Source organism: Aethalodelphis obliquidens, unplaced genomic scaffold, assembly GCF_003676395.1.
Source record: "Aethalodelphis obliquidens isolate GAN/ISIS:26980383/991018 unplaced genomic scaffold, ASM367639v1 scaffold24, whole genome shotgun sequence".
NCBI lineage: Eukaryota > Metazoa > Chordata > Mammalia > Artiodactyla > Delphinidae > Aethalodelphis > Aethalodelphis obliquidens.
In genome coordinates this window covers 17,057,631-17,076,264 of record NW_020837968.1, presented here as the reverse complement: position 1 = coordinate 17,076,264, position 18,634 = coordinate 17,057,631, and the positions used below count along the sequence as shown (strand labels likewise).

Below are 18,634 nucleotides of genomic sequence, written 5' to 3'. Positions count from 1 at the left end.
GGCCGGATCCCAGCGCTGCAGTGGCCATAACGCACACGTGGCTTTTCACGTCCAAACTGAAGAAAATTAAAACTTCAGTCCCTTGGTTGCATTAGTCACACTTCAAATGCTCCACACGTGGCTTGCAGCTACCGTATTGATAGTGTAGAACGTTCGCATCACGGCTCAAAGTGCTGGTGGACAGTGCTGGTCTAGAGCCTGCCCCACTGCACACAGGCCACCCAACGTTGGCCCAGCCAGAGCAGACCGCCCTCCTCCTGGGGCTTCCTCGCCCCACAGTTGCTGCCCAGGACCCCACTAGGCCTCACAGAACACACGGCCCTTATTTCTGAAATCCCCTGGATGGGGGCCTCTCTGTGGCTCATCCTGTGGGGGACGATCTGAGCAAGGGTCTCAGGCCCTGGGGTGGAGATGTTACTGCTCAACAAACACGATCTGCAGCCTGGTGCCGGCGGGGTGTGGTGGAGAGTGGGGACTGCCAGTGGAAGTCACAGAACGTCAGAAGTAGTGAGACCTTACGGAACTAGGATCCAATCCCCTCAACTCGGAAACGGAGCAGAGTCCACACGGGGATGCGGCCTGGCTCAGGCAGCACCTGAACAAGCGCAAAGTCACACTCTGACCCACAGGCCCACGGGGAGCCAAGGAACCGTGTTAACTCTTTGCAAGTTTCCTCTGGCTTCGGAGGAACATGTACATGACAATGGGAGGGGGGATTCTTTGGGGAGGATTCCCACTGCCTCTCCTCCCTGGGGAGAGGAGGTCAGGGACAGCCAAGGAGAGATGTGCCCAACTTTAGGCCTCGGATGAGGCAGGAACCCCGCTGTGTGACTGCCAAGGCTGGGGCAGCCAGGGCTGGACGGGGCCGCCGGGAGATTCATCCCTGGCGCGTTTATGGGCCTGTCTCAGGTGCAGCAGGAAAGGAAGCTGGGAGCCCAGGCAGCAGCCACAGGGGAGAAAAGCTGTGAAAAAGCATTTGTAACCAGAAGAGCTGCCGGGGAGAGGACAGGAGGACTCACGGACCGCACACATCTGCCCCAGGAGCTGGGGGAAGCCACTGGGGTCGGGGACAGTGAGGGCAGTGCTGGGGCTGGCGGTGAAGCCATTGTTTTAAGAAACAGGAAAAAATATGTTTATTTTCCCCACCAAACCAGCCAACACTTATTTTCTAGTTCTTTTTTTTTTTTTTTTTTTAACTACAAGCACTCTTTTTTTAAAAAGGCACCTACAAATTCCAATAGAGGGGCATCCTACAAAATCCCAGACCAGTACTCCTGAAAAGTGACAAGGTCAACCAAAACAGGCTGAGAAACTGTCACAGCCAAGAAGAGCCTTAGGAGACATGACAACTAAATGTAATGTGGGGTCCTGGATGGGATCCTGGGACAGAAAAAGGACCTTAAGTAAAAACTAAAGAAAGCTAAAGTATGGACTTTAGTTAACGATAATGTATCAATACTGGTTCATTAACTGTAGCAAATGTCCCACACTTAATAATGTAAGAAGTTACCAGTAGGGGAAACTGGGCTGGTGTGTTTGGAATTCTCTGTACTATCATCTCAATTTTTCTGTAAACCTAAAACTGTTCTAACAAAGTCTATTAAAATGTTTAAAAGGCACCTATTAAAATGGCTTTTAAAAATTATAATTTAAGGGGGTTGGATCCAGGGCTGAGGCAGGCACCCCTCACCCCCGTCTCAGTGGGTCATGCCCAGGGCGGCAGCGGGGGAGGCAGATGACTGGGCAGTGTCCGCGCAGGAGACCATGCGGTTTCCAGTTACAACGCAGGGATCACAGCAAACACAGCTGCCGCAGAAGCACTATGGCATTACCTCTCCCATCAGCTTAGCAGCCCCCAAGGAGACTGACTGCCTGCTTACACAGAAACTAATTGAGACTCTGAAGCCCTTTGGCGTTTTTGAAGAGGAAGGGGAACTGCAGCGCAGGATTTTTTAATTTGGGGAAAATTAAATAACCTGATAAATGAGTGGATACGAGAAATCAGTGAAAGCAAGAATCTTCCACAATCTGTAACTGAAAATGGTGGTGGAAAAAGTTTTACATTTGGATCTTAGAGATTACGAGTACGTACAAAAGGTGCCGATATTAATGCGTTGTGTGTTGTGTGTGTCGCACCAAGACACGTTGATCGAAGTGATTTTTTCACCTCATTCTATGATAAGTTGAAATTACAGGAAGAAGTAAAAGATTGAAGAGCTGTTGAAGAAGCATTTGTACCAGTTATCAGACTGTGTTCTGATGGGATAGAGATTGATATTTTGTTTGCATGATTAGCACTGCAGACTATTCCAGGAGACTTGGGCTTAAGAGATGACAGCCTGCTTAAAAATTTAAATATAAGATGCGTAAGAAGTCTTAATGGTTGCAGGGTAACCGATGAAATTGTACATCTAGTACCAAACACTGACAACTTCAGGTTAACCCTGAGAGCTATCAAACTGTGGGCCAAACACCGCAACGTCTATTCCAATATATTAGGTTTCCTCGGTGGTGTTTCCTGGGCTATGCTAGTAGCAAGAACGTGCCAGCTTTATCCCAATGCAACCGCATCAACTCTTGTACATAAATTTTTCTTGGTATTTTCTAAATGGTATGTGTTTAGATTATATTAAAATAAAATGGATTGTAGACACTGAGAAAAATATATAATTTAAAAAGTTATTTACAGTATTTAAAAATGGGAAAATAGGGAGAGGTTGAATTTGTTCAGGACTCTACAATTTGCCAATGTGTTTGCCTATATTAATCGCATTTTTCATCACAGCCCTGGGAAAGGAGTATTATCATTATTCCCATTTTATAGAAGAGGAAACTGAAGCTCAGAGAGCTTGGGTAACCTGCCCAAAGTCACCCAGGCTAGTAAGCAGGGGAGGAAGCAGGAACTGGAAACCTCCTTCCTGCACGCTTTTCCCACTGGCCCTGCCCTTCCCCACTCTCTGCTGAGCCGGGCTGTGGGGAGGGGCACCCCGTAGCCAAGCATCTCCTAGTGTTTGGGGGCCCACGTGACTTTTAGGGGTAGAGGCAGGGTGATCCACCTCTGAGGGGCCAGGTTACAAAGACACGGGGCTGTGCGGTTTCAACAGCTCTGACAGCGCTGGCAGCCTCGAGCCTTCCCCCAGGAAGCCGAGGGCCTATGGGGGAACCTGGCCAGGGCAGCTACCTTCCTCTGAGAGCTTTGAAGGCTCTGGGGCCCATGGGGGGCTCTGAGGGGGCAGTGGTTAAAGCCCAGCAGTGGCCCAGTGAAAACCAAAGGTAGGAGGAGCTCATCTCTGGGACCTCCTGGGCTCCTGGGGCCACTCCACGGCCATCACCTGTAAGAAGAGGCTGAAAGCAGCAACTCCAGAGCCGTATTTAGCTGTAGGGCCAGCCTGGCCGAGGTTCAGCCTGGGTCTCCAGCCCTTCCTCCAGATGGGCAGATTTTTCCTCACTGACTCAGTGCTGAGCCCAACCAGGGTCTGCAAAGCAGATGGCTCACATCAGAGCAGTTCTGCAACCACGGTTGGAATTACTTTGGTGGGGCTTCCAGCTTACCCTCTGGGAAAGTGGGTGGGAGCTGGTGGATTAACCATTGCTGGGCAGCCCTGTGAAGGGAGGCAGGAGGCTGAGAAATGTACAAGTCCCAGGATGGGCCCCGCCCAGGTTCACTGGTGAACTGAGTGAGTCTCAGGGTAGAAAGTACAGGTAGGAAAATAAATTTTGCTTTGAGAATTTTACCTCCAAAATCCCTCAACATAGCCTCATGGCCACTTGTGATGGGAGTGAGAAGAGTGTGGAAAGCTTTACAATCAGATCAGGGTTCTTTCCTTTGGCAATTTTTAGCTTTGTGGCCTTGCATGGGCTCCCCACCCCCTGCCTCCAGATAAGATAAGTTTTCTTATCTGCAGAGTGGAGATGGAAATATTTACTTGGATGATTACATGAGACAATGCAATGAAAATGCCCCATGAGTTGCATACTGTTATACAGTGATAGGGGCTGTTATCGTTCCTGCTCTGAGATAAGAGATCTGCCCTCGGTGCTTTGATTCTCCAGCACAAGATTTACACTCGGTGTCAGGCATGAGGAACGACTCTAGAATAGCTGACTGCCCCGTCGTAGGGGATCTCGGAGGTCACCCTGTTGACTCTCCCCCTCCCTCCCATTTTCAGAAGAGACTGAGGTTCCAAGTGATGACGTGTCCAACGTCTGCCAACTAAGAGCTGAGCCTTGACTCATATCTCTGGTTGTGTGGCCAGGTGTCACTGCCGCAGCCCCCGTTCCTGATGCTTCTGAACCTGCTGGGACCTGGTGACAGTCACCACCCCATGCCCACCCTGTGTCCGGATGCCAGAATCAGAGAGAGTTCAGTCCACCACACTTCACAGATCGTAATCAAATCCAGATCCTCCAAAATAAAAGGCCAAGAGGACAAAACGGCCAATGTGGTGTAAAAAAACCCTTAGAAATCACAGATCTGATTACTGAGAAATGTTTTAAAGGACTTACACTTAATCTTGTTTCTATTTGATTTGGTGCATATCATGGGGATTTCTACCCCAGGGAGTGTAAGCTTTGCGAGAGTCTCCTCTCCAAATGGCCTGACAGTATTTAACCAGGACTTAAATCTTGCAATTTGGCCCTTAAGATGTCATTAAACTTTAAAGTAGATGTTTAGTCGAGGTGTGGAATTTAGCCCGGGTATAACAGTTGTCCTTTTTTTTCCAGATTTCCTAAAGCCCCCATGGTTGGTCAAAGTCTCCATCAACTTCTAGCCCTGTTAACTTCCATTTTCTCTAACCAATGGATTTTCCGGGAGCACCCACCTAGGTGCCCTTGGCCCCCTGGGCATCTCTCTTTTGTGGGGGAGAGAAGGTGGGAAATGGGAGGTATGTTTTCTGTGGGTAAGAATGTGCTCTGGCATCTCAGGAATTTGCACACAGAGGCTGAGCTCAGAGAGCGGTGTTTGCACGCCCAGCCCTGGGTCATGCTCTCGGAGACCCATTTCACAAGGGGCTCCCAGTTGCCTGTCCTAACGATTCACACAAATGCCCTGACATCCCTCAGAGACTGAAAACTTTCCATGCCCCTTCTGGGGAGCCTAGCTCAGGGGTTAAACACACAGACTCTGCATTTGCATTCCAGGCCCTCACTTCAGCTGTTGGATGACCTCAAACAAGTCACTCCCAGCCTAGCTCAGGGGTTAAACACGCAGACGCTCTGCATTTGCATTCCAGGCCCTCACTTCAGCTGTTGGATGACCTCAAACAAGTCACTCCCAGGACAGAACCTCTGCTGGGTGGGCCAGGAAAGAAGGTACAATTCAAGATGATTAATTTTGTTACTGATAGACTGGTCTGGAAAGCAAGTTGGAGCTGATGGCTCGAAACAAGTGTTTGGTTATTCGCAGCAAACAATATCCTCCAGCGATCATAGGCCCGTATCTATTATGAGTAAAAAAAATGAGCGTGGATTCTATGAGAATCTTAAATAGTGGTCCCAGGCCCCATCGTTAAGACTTCTTTGCAGAACCCTCGGGTCCTGTACAGCAATAAACAACAAGGTCCTCCTGTATAGCACAGGGAACTATATTCAATATCTTATGATAAACCATGATGGAAAAGAATATGAAAAAGAATATATGTATAATGGAATCACTTTGCTGTACAGCCGAAATTAACACAACACTGTAAATCAACTTTACTTCAATGAAATAAATTAAAGAAAAAAAAAAGAAAACTTGGGGGCTTTCATGCCAAAGCTGGAGCAGGTTCCAATCTCAGCAGGCACTATGTCCAGAAAATCAGAGCTCAGCTACAGAGGGCAAAGTTTCAGACCCTCACGATTCAGCCACTCCAGTTGAACTTACTTAAATGAACATTTCAGTTGCCTCTGTGACAATAAGCGCCCACATTCACTGTTGTGATACCATGGTGAGCTCGTCCTGCAAACACTGAGAATGCCCTGGTACGTTAACTTCCTCCCAGCAGTGAGTGTGAGGGTTTCCTCTTCCTCCACACACTGAGTCACCATCCCACCCCTGAACCCCAGAGAACTGATGTCTCAGTGCTGCAACCGGGCCTGGGCTAGGCCTCCCACCTGGCCCTCAGCCCAGAGCCTGACTGTTCCGTGGGCCACTAGCAACACGGGCCCCGGGACATACAGACACCAAAGGTGGCTGAGATGCAGAAGCTCCTCCGTCTTCTAGTGGGAGTGTCTTTGTAACTTCAACAACTAGCCCAGGGCAGGGGACCCAGGAGGCCTCACCGCACATCTGTGCATTTGTCCGCCGCAGCACCGGGTCCTCAGGGGACAAGACATTCCAGGAAGCTTCTAGAACTGGAAATTGCCAAACTCTCTGGCAAGGGAGCGGAGCCATAGATCATCCCTCACGCCTTCTACCCACAGCCTTTCAGACAAGCTCCCGTAGCCTGTTTGAGATGCCATCACTTACCCAGGGCTCCTTGGCAGATGTCTGTGCGAGTGGCCCCTCCAGTAATAAATTGTGGATCATCGCAGATCTCCTGGAAACGAGACCCACAAAGTGCTGTCAACCCACCTGCCACGTGCTTCTGTAGTCAGGACACCTCGGTTCCCAGAAGGTGCATCGGACCCCCTCCGCCCCTTCCCCTCCCCTCTAGGGAAAGCTATGCAGTTACAGTTAGACTGCCACGGGACCCCAACGCTCCACACTGCCTACAGCCCACTTCATCACGCTACCTTCCCAGGGCCAGGGCAGTGCCAAGTCCAGCCTCCTCTGGGGACCTCGAGACGGTCCACGCTCTGGAGCTGCCCTGCCCGCTATGCCGGTCCCTCTCCTCTGTTCCTGCATGGAATTCCTCCCTCTCCCACGCTCTTCTCTCCTTTTCCACATCTTACCATATCTCAAGACCCACTGCCACCAACTCCACGAAGCTCTCCTTCACAGTCCAGCCCTCACCCATCCTTCTGATCCTGAATCCCAGAGTATGTGTACTCTGCAATTTAGCAGCTAGTTGTGTGCTATGTGGTGGTGCTGGGTACCAGTCTGTCTTCCTAACACTCACACGCTTCTTGAGGGCAGGGGAAGGTATCTAGCCTTCTGGATTCGTCCACAGGCCATGATACTTGGGGGGTCCACATACCGTGAGCCTGCTGTGTGTCAATACTGTGTGTGGTACTTTATCTCAGGCAGCCCTTCCGGGAGCACAGATGGACACCGACACCATTTCACAGGTGGGGAGACAGGCTAAGAGATAAAGCCACATATCCCAAGATACACTGCTCGTAAGCTGCAGATGGCACTGGGATTTGAACTCACCGGTGTAAACCATATATTCTTTCCCTCCTGCCCTGCCCCTAATGGATTACTAACAAGCCTCCAAGGGCTGTCCCACAAGTCGCCTGCTGGAACCTAACCCTGAACAGTGCTGGCCCTTCTGCAGCCCCCTCTGAGTATGCTTCCTGATTCTGAAGAGCCCCACCCCAAAACCACAGAGGAAGTCAGGGCATGAATCTGGGCTTCCCTCGGCCGGGACCCCTTGGTTGGTAAGAGCTCCACCCCAGAGCGCCCAGCCCCCTGTACCCATCCCCCCACCCCCCTCCCTGTCAGGCAGCAGCTTTTCTTGGGTGAGGCCTGGATCTAGACCCTGGCCATCCCAGCTTAGGCTGTAGGCTCTTTTGGAATCCGCAGCAGAACACACTCCTTTCACACCTCTGCACTGTCCCTTCCCTGTTAAGGTTGGGCTGTTTGGGGGAATGACAGGGACAGTGAGAATGCTTTTCTGCGGAGGCAAATGAAGCCAGCTTGGCCCAAGGCCTGCCAGCCAAACACTTATCCTGCTGATGGAAGAGACTGGGTTTGGTGCTGGGAGCCCAAAAATCATACTGACAATCTTCAGTGTGCCAGGCACTTACCCTAGAAGGATTTTTCCACTATATTTGAGAAACTTCCTCACACCTTTGGCACCCTCTCCAAAGAAGGAAAAGTTTAGAGTGGCCCTTAGAGATGCTTCAGGAAATTGAAACTTGTCCACAACACGAAGGGCATGGAATTAAATACGGAACTTAACAGTCCCAGGAAAGGGGTTGAGGGCTTGGGCCTTGGAGTCAGACAACCTGGGTTTGAATTCTGGCTCTGTCACTTCTTATATGGGTTCTATGACCCTGGCAAGTTACTTCACCTCTTTAAGCCTCAGTTTCCTCATCTGTATAATGGGGATGGCGCTGACAAGTGTACCTACCACATCAGGTTGTTCTGAGGGTTAAATGAGATGACTATGTCCACATGCCTTGGTAAGAGCTCTATAAAAGTCACCTACTATTAATTATTACTGGAGGAGTTGATCATAATCACTGAACTTGAGGCAGGAGATGCAGGTGTGAGGCTAAGTTCAGCCAGCTGAGTATAAACAAATCATAAACCACTCAGAAGCCTTAGATGTTTCAGGGTAAGGTGGGGACTCACACACCTGCCCTCGCTCCCACCCGACTGGTGGTGCCGGCTTTTTCCTCGCTGTGCCTCTGCGTCAGCCACAGGGACTGCAGCCCTGTGCTCCTCAGCCTCCTTCCCAGCCCCCAGCCCTCTGTGGCCAGAGGAGCAGCCCCCGCTCCAGGGCTGGCCTGCTCCCCTGCCTCCCTCCTGCAACCCTACTCTCACTTCCTGGTGGCTCCGTTTCACCGTCTCCCCGCTGCTTTTCTCTCTGGGACCCGACATATAACACATTCCAATTGCTCTCATCTGAAAACCAGCCTCTCAAGCCCCAGGTCCCACTCTCCCTGACACTTTTCCTCCTCTCCTTTCACAGGTCCCCTTCTGGAATTAGCTGGGCACGCTCTTCATTTCCGGTTCCTTACTTTGGGGTCTACAGCCATCCGGCTTCTACCCCATTGCAATTCTATGCCACTGCAATTGCTCTGTTACAGTTACCAATGACTTGCTTCCATCTAGATCCAGTGGACACGTGTCTGTTCGCCTTGCCTGACCCGAACCACAGTGGTGTTGGAGAAGGCAGAGAGGGCGGCTGTGAGCTGTGGCTCTCGGACACCCATAGGCTGGACACAGTCCTGGCTCCACCCCAGACACCTGTATGAGCGAATAGCTAACCTCCCCCGGCCTCAATTTCTTCAACTGCTGAATGGGACAATAACAGCTACCCTCCCCCTTGGGTGTGCAGTGCACACCCTGTCCCGCCCTAATCTGGGGCCCTAAAATGGTCTCGGATCTCTATTTCCCCATCTGGAAGTCCTACAGGCATTTCCAACTGTTGGGTGACCTGTCTGTGGTCCCCTCACTAGCTCCTAAAGCCTTCAGGGGCAGAAACCATATGCACTGTGCCTGGCATTCAGTAGGTGTTCAAGATACGCTTATTGAGTGAATGAAAGAATAAGCAAAGAAGTATGTAAATTCACTTTGTAAACTGTAAAGTGCTATACAAATGTAAGGCGAATACATTCTCGTTTATCACTTTCACAGCTGTAATTCTGTTTGAAGCTAATTAGTCTTGCATTCACTCATTCCACAAATAGTCAGTCTTTGTTCACAGATGTATCCCAATCATTTAAGACACTGCCTGACATATAACAGGCACTCGATAAGTATTGTTAAATGAATGAATGAACGAATGAATGCATACTCTGAATGCACTGGGGATAGACTGGTGCACAATACACACATGGTCCCTGCAGTTCACTAGGAAGGACAAACAAATATATGTAATTACATTTATAAGTTGTGAAAATGCTATGAAGGAAATTAGCAGGGTTCAGTGATAAAGAATAACAAGATGAGAAGGGGGCTGCTAAGAATGGTCAGGAAAGATCTCTTTGGGGAGGTGACATCTAACTAAGTCCCAAAGAGTAAGTGAGCCAGACCCCAGAAAACCAGGAAAGAGCATCCCTGGCAGGTGAGGCAGGAAAGAGATGGGTGCCCTTGAGAAACTAAAAGGTGCTGGGCCTGGTGCACCAGTGGGGAGAGGAAACTATGTAGGCATCGCCTCTTCTTTTAGACGAAGAAACGGAGGCAGGGAGGTTAAACGGCTCACGCAGGTTAGCAAGAAATGAACTCAAGTGCTCCAGGCCAAGGACACTTCCTACTGAACTTGCTGCCTACGGGCTGGGTTTGGAGTAACAGAAGGTGACTAGCGGGTGGGGGTGAGGGGCTCAGAGAAGTGGGAGCAGAGCGGGAATGTTTATTTCCCTAACAGGAGTCTGGAGCCTGTATTTCCCAGGAAGCCTCCTTGAGGTTTGGTGGGGGAAGATCGGTGAGGTGTCCCATAGGACATGGGGTCAGGAGGGGTTCCAGGGGAAATAGGATGGACAAACTAATCAGGAAGGAAACTGTTCCAAGGCCTGCCAGGGCAAGGAGGACAGAGACCCAGCGGGGCGGGATAAGGGAACACCGAGGGGCCCTTGAGATGCAGGGGTGAGGATTCTGGGAGGGTGAGTAAGGTGCAGGAACTGGCTCCTGGCTGCATCTCCCCTGTCCTTTTGATAATCCCCAGGGTAAATGTTACAGGGAGGTCGGCCCCCATTTGGAAAAATAAACAGGAAACTCCGACTGGATAAATCTAACCGTGGCTGCATGAGGCAATCCTTAGTCACAAAGGACCAGGCCAGGCGTGGAGTTTCTCCCTTCCTGAAGCAGCCTAACCGAGTTAGAGACCGACTTTTCCCGGTTGGATAGTGTCTCACTCACCCCACCCCCACCCCACCCCCGGCACCCTGCCTCCCTTCTCCGCAGACTCTCTCCCCACCGGAGTCCAACAAGTTTTCTCCAGGTTCCCCCTATATCAACCCAGTTTTTGTGAGTTTTTTTTGGCGGGACTGCTAGTGGGATTTACGGGCAGCGTGCATTTCGGCCCGTCCTGCGGGCGCCGTGGGTGGCAGAGGGGACACGGGCGACCGCGGAGCTTCCCCCGACCCGCGCCTGCAGAGTCCCCGGCTGGGCAGCGCGGGGACGGGGCTCCCGGCTGCGGGGCTCGGCTCTGCGCGCTCCCCGGGCTCCCCGCGCGCTGGGCCTGGTTCTCGGCTGCCGCGAGGCCCGGTCGCTGCGCCTCCGGTCTCCGCGCCCCGCCCGCCCCGCATCCCGCCGCGGGCCCGCTGCCTACCGTGGGCCGCTTCCACTCGATGCCCCGGGTCTTGCTGGAGTAGGGTCCCAACTCCTTGAAGCCCAGGGAAGACGGGAGGGCCGGGAAGGACGGGTCCTGGAAGAGCGCCCCGGCCTCCAGGCACTCGTCCCGCAGCGCCGCGTAGTCCTGGTTGAGGTACTTGATGGCCCTCTCGTGCGAGCCCAGCCCCTCGGCCGCCTCCCGGTCCCTCGCCAGCTTGACCGCGATGCCCGCCATGGTCGGCCCGGTGTCCGCGCTGCGCGAGCGAGAGTCTCAGCGGCTGCTCTGCGCGTCGCTCCGCAGGGGCGCGGCCAGGGTTCGGCGCGCGGCAGCGGGACTGGGAGCGGCCGCCGCGGGTGATGATTCACCCGGCAGGGCAGCGCACTCCGCGCGTCGGGGCGTGGCCTGGCCGCTCCCCGCCAGCTCGGCGCGCGGCCCTAGACCCTGCCGGCCGGCCGCCTGCACAGCGCCGGCGGGAGGACGGCGGCGGCGGCCCACGGGTCCGGTGCTGCTACCTGCGGCCGGCGCCTGGGATGGACGAGCCGGCTCGCGCCGTGCACCTGGGCGTCCTGGTGGAAAAGTGGGGATTCAAACCCAACCCTGGGCGAAACGCGAGGCTGGGGCTGTCCTGACTCTCCAGGACACACCCTGTGAGTCAGAAGATCGGGGAGAGAGCTCCAGGGGACTAAATTAGCTCTGTGAGAAGGTTGTCCCTCCGCTATAGTCCCAATTGGCAGATGGGAGAACTGAGCATCAGAGAGGTTCAATGACATCATCCAATGTTGCACAACTAATTAGAGGCAGAACAGGAATTCTAAGTCACCAGAGGCATGTTACAATCATGACCAGTAGCTACACACTGCTACTGGTTAGCTATATGATCACAGATAGGGTGGCTAGATTTGGCAAATAAAAATACATCCACCTGTAATAGGAAAGAACAAATCTGACTCCATATTAGACCTGTTTTGTTGCCTGTGTTTAGTCATGCTGGCTCCGAACCTTTTGTAAAAGAATGTTATCTACAGCCTGAAATATACAGGATAGCCTATTCTCAGGGCCCTGACCTTTAAGAGTACATTCATATAGAGATAAAAAGTTGCAAAACAGAGAATAACTTTTGTTTCATTGGAGGTTTACAGGAACATCTTCACCTGACCAACATGAACAGCTACAAGAAGGAAGGATTCCAACACCAAGAAGTTTGCAACAACCAACCATGCCCCTCCCTCATCTTGCCTTTAAAAATGCTTTGCTGAACTTCTTGGAGAAGTTGGGGGCATTTTAAGCATGAGACAGCCTTCTTGCATAGCCCTGCAACAAATCTTTCTCTGCTCCAAACTCTGTTTCGGTTTGTTTGGTCTCGCTGTGTGTCAGGCACATGAACTTGCGTTTGGTAACGCACCCAGTTAAATTTGATTTTCAGGTAAACACTAATGATTTTTAGTATAAGTATATCCCAAATATTGCACGGGGGCATACTTAAACTAAAAAATTATTTCCTACGTAGGGGAGCAAAATTTGCCACCCCAAAATATCTCTCTGGCATGTGGATTTTTTTGAGCTGAAAACAGTCAAGGCCCAAAAGACGCAGGAAGAAGCTTTGACCTTCCCGGTAACTGCCTAAAGAATTTAGATAAAGGGCCTCTTTTCAGAAGAGAGCCATCACCAGAGATGTGTGCAAAGAATGTGGGCTCACTGTGGTGGGGAAGACTGGCCTAGAGACCAGATTCCTCCCTGTGTCCCATTGTCTCCACCTGGCCCAGCAAACATCTGTTTACCAAACATTTGCTTTTCCATCTCCAAGTCAATTGTCTTCTGCCCCTTTGAAGTCCCAAACCCCTACCACCAACATCCTCATTTGTCTTTAGCTGAAGATGGTGTTTAAGGAGAGGGCTTCAGCCAGTTTGGCGAGTTACTCAGTTTTTCTGGCTCTCTCCCATGTATACGTGGTATTAAACTTTTATTTGATTTTCTCTTGTTAACCTGCCTCATGTCACTTTAATTTTTAGACCAGCCGGAAGAACATAGAAGGGTGGAAGAAAATTTCTTCTTCTCTAATTGCTATTTATCTGAAACTCACTTTTAACTGGGAGGACGGAGTCCATATTGGTAAAGCCTTTAGAACACTGCCTGTGTTAGGGGCCATTGTGACCATTCTGCTCGTTGAAGAGGTAGCGTGAGATTCTTGGCTCATACACAAGAATGGAGTGCGGTCGTCCCTTCCTCTCCAGCTCTGTGCTAATATGGAAGAATTCGTGTTTCAGTGGAAAGCTATGCACTGTTTAGAACAGTACTTCTTTTTTTAATATTTTTTTTAAATTTATTTACTTATTTTTGGCTGCGTTGTGTCCTCATTGCTGCGCGTGGCATTTCTCTAGTTGTGGCGAGCGGGGGCTACTCTTCATTGCGGTGTGTGGGCTTCTCTTGTTGTGGAGCACGGGCTCTAGGCGTGCGGGTTTCAGTAGTTGTGGTGCGTGGGCTTAGTAGTTGTGGTGCGTGGGCTTAGTAGTTGTGGCTCGCGGGCTCTAGAGTGCAGGCTCAGTAGTTGTGGCACATGGGCTTAGTTGGTCCGTGGCATGTGGGATCTTCCCGGACCAGGGCTCAAACCCACGTCCCCTGCATTGGCGGGCGGATTCTTAACCACTGTGCCACCAGGGAAGCCCTAGAGCAGTATTTCTTAACTGAGGGTGAATTTGCCCCCTCCTCCCGGCCTTGGGTGACACTTGGCAATGTCTGGAGATAATTTTTGTTATGATGGGGTGCTACTGGCCTCTATTGGGTAGAAGCCAGGGATGCTGCTAAACATCTTGGACGTCTAGGATGGCTCCCCACAAAACAAAGAATTACGTGGTCCATGTCGACTGAAAAAAAGAAAGAAAAAAACACAACGTGAGAGCTGTGAGTTAAGTTTTTTGGGGGCAAAATGAGAATTATAGCCTGGGAGACAGCCTATCAGCTCTGAGGAACTGCTCCGAAGAGGTGGGAGGACAGTACACATGTGATTTTGGTGACGGGGGATACATACAGTCAAGCTCACATCTTGGCAGAAGGCTGCAGCTAGTCACAAGGAGATGTCTCCATGAATGGTTTTAGTGCTTTCCTAGATGTGAGAAGGTGCAAGAAATTGGGCTCATAAAATCTTCTCCTGAAAATATCTAACTATCTAAAGGCCTGTTCTGCCAGTTTTTCTCAGAGCACAGAGCGCCTCATTCCTGATCTCCACCCTGAACTCCTTTCAGCGGGTGTTGAAGGTCAGCAACTTTGAGAACCAGATGGGAAGTGACAATTGTTAGTCAGCACCCAAGATGTCAGTAATGCCGAGGCTGAGAAAGTCTGGTTTAGAGCACCTCCTCCCAAGTTATCTGATTCCAGCTTTTCACTGTTTTTGAGTCATTTTACAACCAAAGTTGTAGATAACAGTAACAGTGCAAAATAATTTTTCTCTACATGCAAATTAATTCTGTTCAGTGTGGGGCGGAGGATCTCCCTCCCCACCGTGGAGAAGCCAGTTGAGTCCGTTTGCACATTCATTTCAATATTCTTTATTCTTTACTTCATATAAATCTGTGCCTCTTTGACTTTTCCTTTGAATCAGTCATAACGTATGCTTAGTTGCCTCATTTAATTAATAAGTTAAATAAAATCTTTAAAACTTGTTCCTTTTATATCCGTATGTGAGTCATGATTTTACCTTTTATTTTTTTTAATTATCTTTTAGTCTGAGGAAGACCAGATAAAGTGGCATTTTAGTCAATCTTGAAGGACAGTTTGAGATTTGAATATTCAGGATTTTTTAGTGAAACAATGATCTGTCAGGAAAAACTGAAAAGTCTTTGGAATTACAAAGTATTCCTGGTGTTCTATGGAATTAGGTGAAGACTAATCACCCTGCCAGAGGTCAGATCTGCAGCGGTCTGTGCCTTTCACAGTCTTCAGGGTATTTTACTACTCTGTGCATTGTAGAAATCGATAGTAATGCAAATAATGATTGTCCATGTATATGCAAATGAACTTCTTTGGGTAGAAGCACAATCAAACGGATTCCCTCCCTCAGTTTTGCATCTATTAACAAATTCCATTCAGCATTCCTAATTGTTCTTTTGCATTCTCCTTTAAACTATTTTTTTTAATATCTACTGGTTCCCTCATTTATTCATGAGTTAAATCAAATCTTTGACATGTAGTTATTTTATATTTGTATGAGAGTCATTATTTACTCTTTTTGTGTGTGTGTGTGGTACGCGGGACTCTCACTGTTGTGGCCTCTCCCGTAGCAGAGCACAGGCTCCGGACGCGCAGGCTCAGCGGCCATGGCTCACGGGCATAGCCGCTCCGCGGCATGTGGGATCTTCCCGGACCGGGGCGCAAACCCGTGTCCCCTGCATCGGCAGGCAGACTCTCAACCACTGCGCCACCAGGGAAGCCCCCATTATTTACTCTTTTAACAGACACTTTGTGGACAGGCTCTGTTATGTCATGTGCACATTATCGCCTCTTAATAAATGATGGAGAAATAAATAAAATGGGTGAGAAATATTCAAGTGAAATAGAGGCATTTTTCTTGGATAAGAGATGGATATTGGGCACTCGATGCGCTAACTTCAAGTGTTTACAGGATAGTCCTGGAGAAGAGGAAGTGTATTCCTTCTGTGTTGCTCCAGAGGGAGAAGTGGAACTAGTGATCGACTTAAAGGGGCACAGATTTTAATTCAACATAAAAACTAATTAAATAGTGGCTTGTGACGCAGAGCTTCCAGCAGCACTGGCTGTGTTCAGGGGGTCAGGGGTTCCCCAACTCGGCTGAGTATCAGAATCACCTGGGGTCACAAAGTGTTCGGTCTTTAATGATTGAGGGCCAGCCAGATGGGGGTCCTTCTGCTGGAGGGGCTGCAGAGATAGGGGCTGGTGACCGGGATTCTTTCATAGCCAGAGATTCCATGGCCTCAAGGTTTGCAGGCAGATGGTATGAGCCAGCCCTGCAGGTACTTTTCCATCGTTGTAAGGTCGGATCTTAACAAACGGGCACCACGAAACCGAGGAAAGCTTCAAGTGAGCTTTATTGGGGAGCGCTCCCGGGCGAGGTTCACTGCTCCGAGAGAAAGGGGCCAGAGAAGTCGCACCTGGGCGAGGGTTGGGCAAGATTTTATAGGGGAAGAAGGGAAAGGGGTGTGGTGAATCTGGGAGGGCGCAGGGTATTCCTTATTCGGGGGTCTTTTCGGGTATCCTGGGGGAGGGTTTGTCCTGCCCTGCGAAAGGCGAAAGGCGGGAAGGCTGGGCCGGGTTCAAAGTCCCCAGGTCAGTTTCTGGAACTGGGTGGTCCGGAGTGTCTCCAGGGCAGTTTCTGGAACTGGGTGGTCCGGAGAATTCGGTCTGATGCAACCTGTGAATCTGATTGTGTTCCCCTGCCTCGGGCCAGTTGGCCTTACAATCGTCATCAGGGTGCCAGCCTCCTCCTAGCTTTAAAGTCAGCACTGCTCTTGTTCATGAGGGCCATACACCCATTCTATAAGTGGGGGGGAGTGGTTTGCATATGAAGGAACTACTCTGTCCCTCAGAATCTTTGCGGGATTGCCTATTACTCCCCACTTTCTAAATTTCCCGGATTTCATAGGATTTTCGAATTGCATTGGCTGCCACGAGTATTTATTCACATTTAAGAACGGAGCCCTTTGGACCAAGAGCTTCAGGAGTGGAATTCCCAGGCACTCCATTTCCATGGAAACAGCCTCCATTTGTGTTTGGTTTTGTATTCACCAATTTTATTCCTCCTCCCTCAATCTATCTTGTCCTTGACCAGGTGTTCACGTGTCCATTTCTTACACTCTGCTTGGCCAAACTTTAGTCAGGTTTCTCTCTTGCCTCCAAGTCTGAGCAAACACAGAAAAAGCAGACCAGGTCCCGCTTATCAGCTTCTCCCGGGAAATCTCCTGACCCCCAGCATGACCTTTTCCCATCAGACCCCATTCGTTTCCCCTTGTTTGTCCAGCTTCCCCTCCAAAGAGTCTGCTTATTTCTGTCGCCCCTCCTTTACCCTATTAAAAAACAAATTGTTGTTCTGTGTTTTCTTTTTTTGATTTTGAGATCCTTGCAGCTTTCTGAGACCTGAGAGTTCCCCCTGTTGCAACAGTCTTTCTTTCTGATAGAAGTCTTCCCCACCTAAGTCTGGATGTGTTTTTACCTGACATCCTCCATCTCCAGTTGGCACTGCCCGATGGACGGGTACCACTGCCACCACCAGGCTCTGCTTTCTGTACCCTTGGATGAAATGGGGGACACAGGCACTCATTCCTAAGTCACAGGTTTCTGGTGCAAGTGTTTTACGAAACCATCCCAGTTGAGAGCAGAGGAAAGAGACAACCCTTCCTGGAAGCTGTTAATTTCCTTCACTGCTGGGCCACTGTGCCCCCGGGGGCTCTTGGGAGAAAGCTTGTCCACCCGTCCAGCATCAGAGTGGGCAGATTTCTCCTCCAGCCGGTCTGCTGGAGGACAGCCCATCCTGGAAAAGCACCTCCTCCCAGGCAGGTGGCTGAGGTTCCCCTTCCCAGGCCTTTGGGCGACAAAGGCAAACCAGCCGTAACAGAAGCTTCCTGCAGCCCTTCACAGAGGAACCCCCTCGTCACCCAGGAGTACCATCCTCTGGCCCGGGCCACACCCTCTTCTCTGCAGTCCTGGCCGATGATTCGTCAGCCTTCAGGGCCTCTGCACACAGGACTCTGCTCACAAAGGAACTTGGTGGTCCTGAGCTACTCATATTTACTTATAGTTACCCATCATGATGACTACACCCGCCACTGGACAAGGTTCAGTTTTTAAAACCTGAATAAACACTGCTCTGTACTTTTCAAAGCCTCTCACATGATTCTATCTCTCTGGATCCAGCAAAATCTCCTTCTGATGGCATAATCCCTTCCACAGGAACTCACCAGTGCAGACAGACAGACAGACATCCCATTAGCCTCACTGATGCAGTGAGTCACCCAGCCCTGAGAGCAGGGGTGAGTCAGAGCAGCTGGGATTACCCACAGCTGCCTGGGGGCGGGCCACAGGCCTGTGTGCCACTAGGGGTGTGTGTGTATGTGTGTGTGTGTGTGTGTGTGTGTGTGTGTGTGTGTGTGTGAGAGAGAGAGAGAGAGAGAGAGAGGGAGGGAGAGAAGAAGAGAGGGAGAGAGAGAGAAAGTGTGTGTGTCTCAGAGGGCCAGAGCAAAGGAATCTCTTTTTGTAGAATTTTTCTTTTTGTTTCTTTTTCTTTTTTCTTGGTCAATATTGTGTTTTTATTGGAGTATAGTTGATTTACAATGTTGTGTTAATTTCTGCTGTACAGCAAAGTGATTCAGTTATACCTATATATACATTCTTTTTTAAAATATTCTTTTCCATTATGGTTTATCATAGGATACTGAAAATAGTTCTCTGTGCTATATAGTAGAACCTTCTTTTTGTAGAATTTTTCTTTAGATTATTTTCTCCAAGTGAAAAGAAGAGAAAATAAAGCATCTAGGTCATACCAAATCCATAGCCCGGATGCTTAACCTCAGGGAAAATAAAAA

The 18,634-nt window shown here is 50.0% G+C and overlaps 1 protein-coding gene and 1 pseudogene across 2 annotated transcripts in view; one reads left to right on the top strand and one right to left on the bottom strand.

The window, feature by feature from the left end:
* CAPN2 (calpain 2) overlaps positions 1 to 11,543 on the bottom strand; it is a 62,730-nt gene extending 51,187 nt beyond the window's left edge. Inside the window, exons 1-2 of one of the 2 annotated variants that reach the window (XM_027122279.1) lie at positions 11,085 to 11,543; positions 6,452 to 6,521 (exon numbers count right to left, since the gene is read on the bottom strand). In XM_027122279.1, the coding sequence (XP_026978080.1) occupies positions 6,452 to 6,521; positions 11,085 to 11,321 (307 nt within the window). In that variant the 5' untranslated portion in view covers positions 11,322 to 11,543. The remainder of the gene's footprint in view (positions 1 to 6,451; positions 6,522 to 11,084) is intronic. The other variant, XM_027122278.1, reaches the window with a different exon arrangement.
* Positions 680 to 2,657, top strand: LOC113628544 (poly(A) polymerase alpha pseudogene; annotated as a pseudogene).
* Positions 11,544 to 18,634: the final 7,091 nt, after the last annotated feature.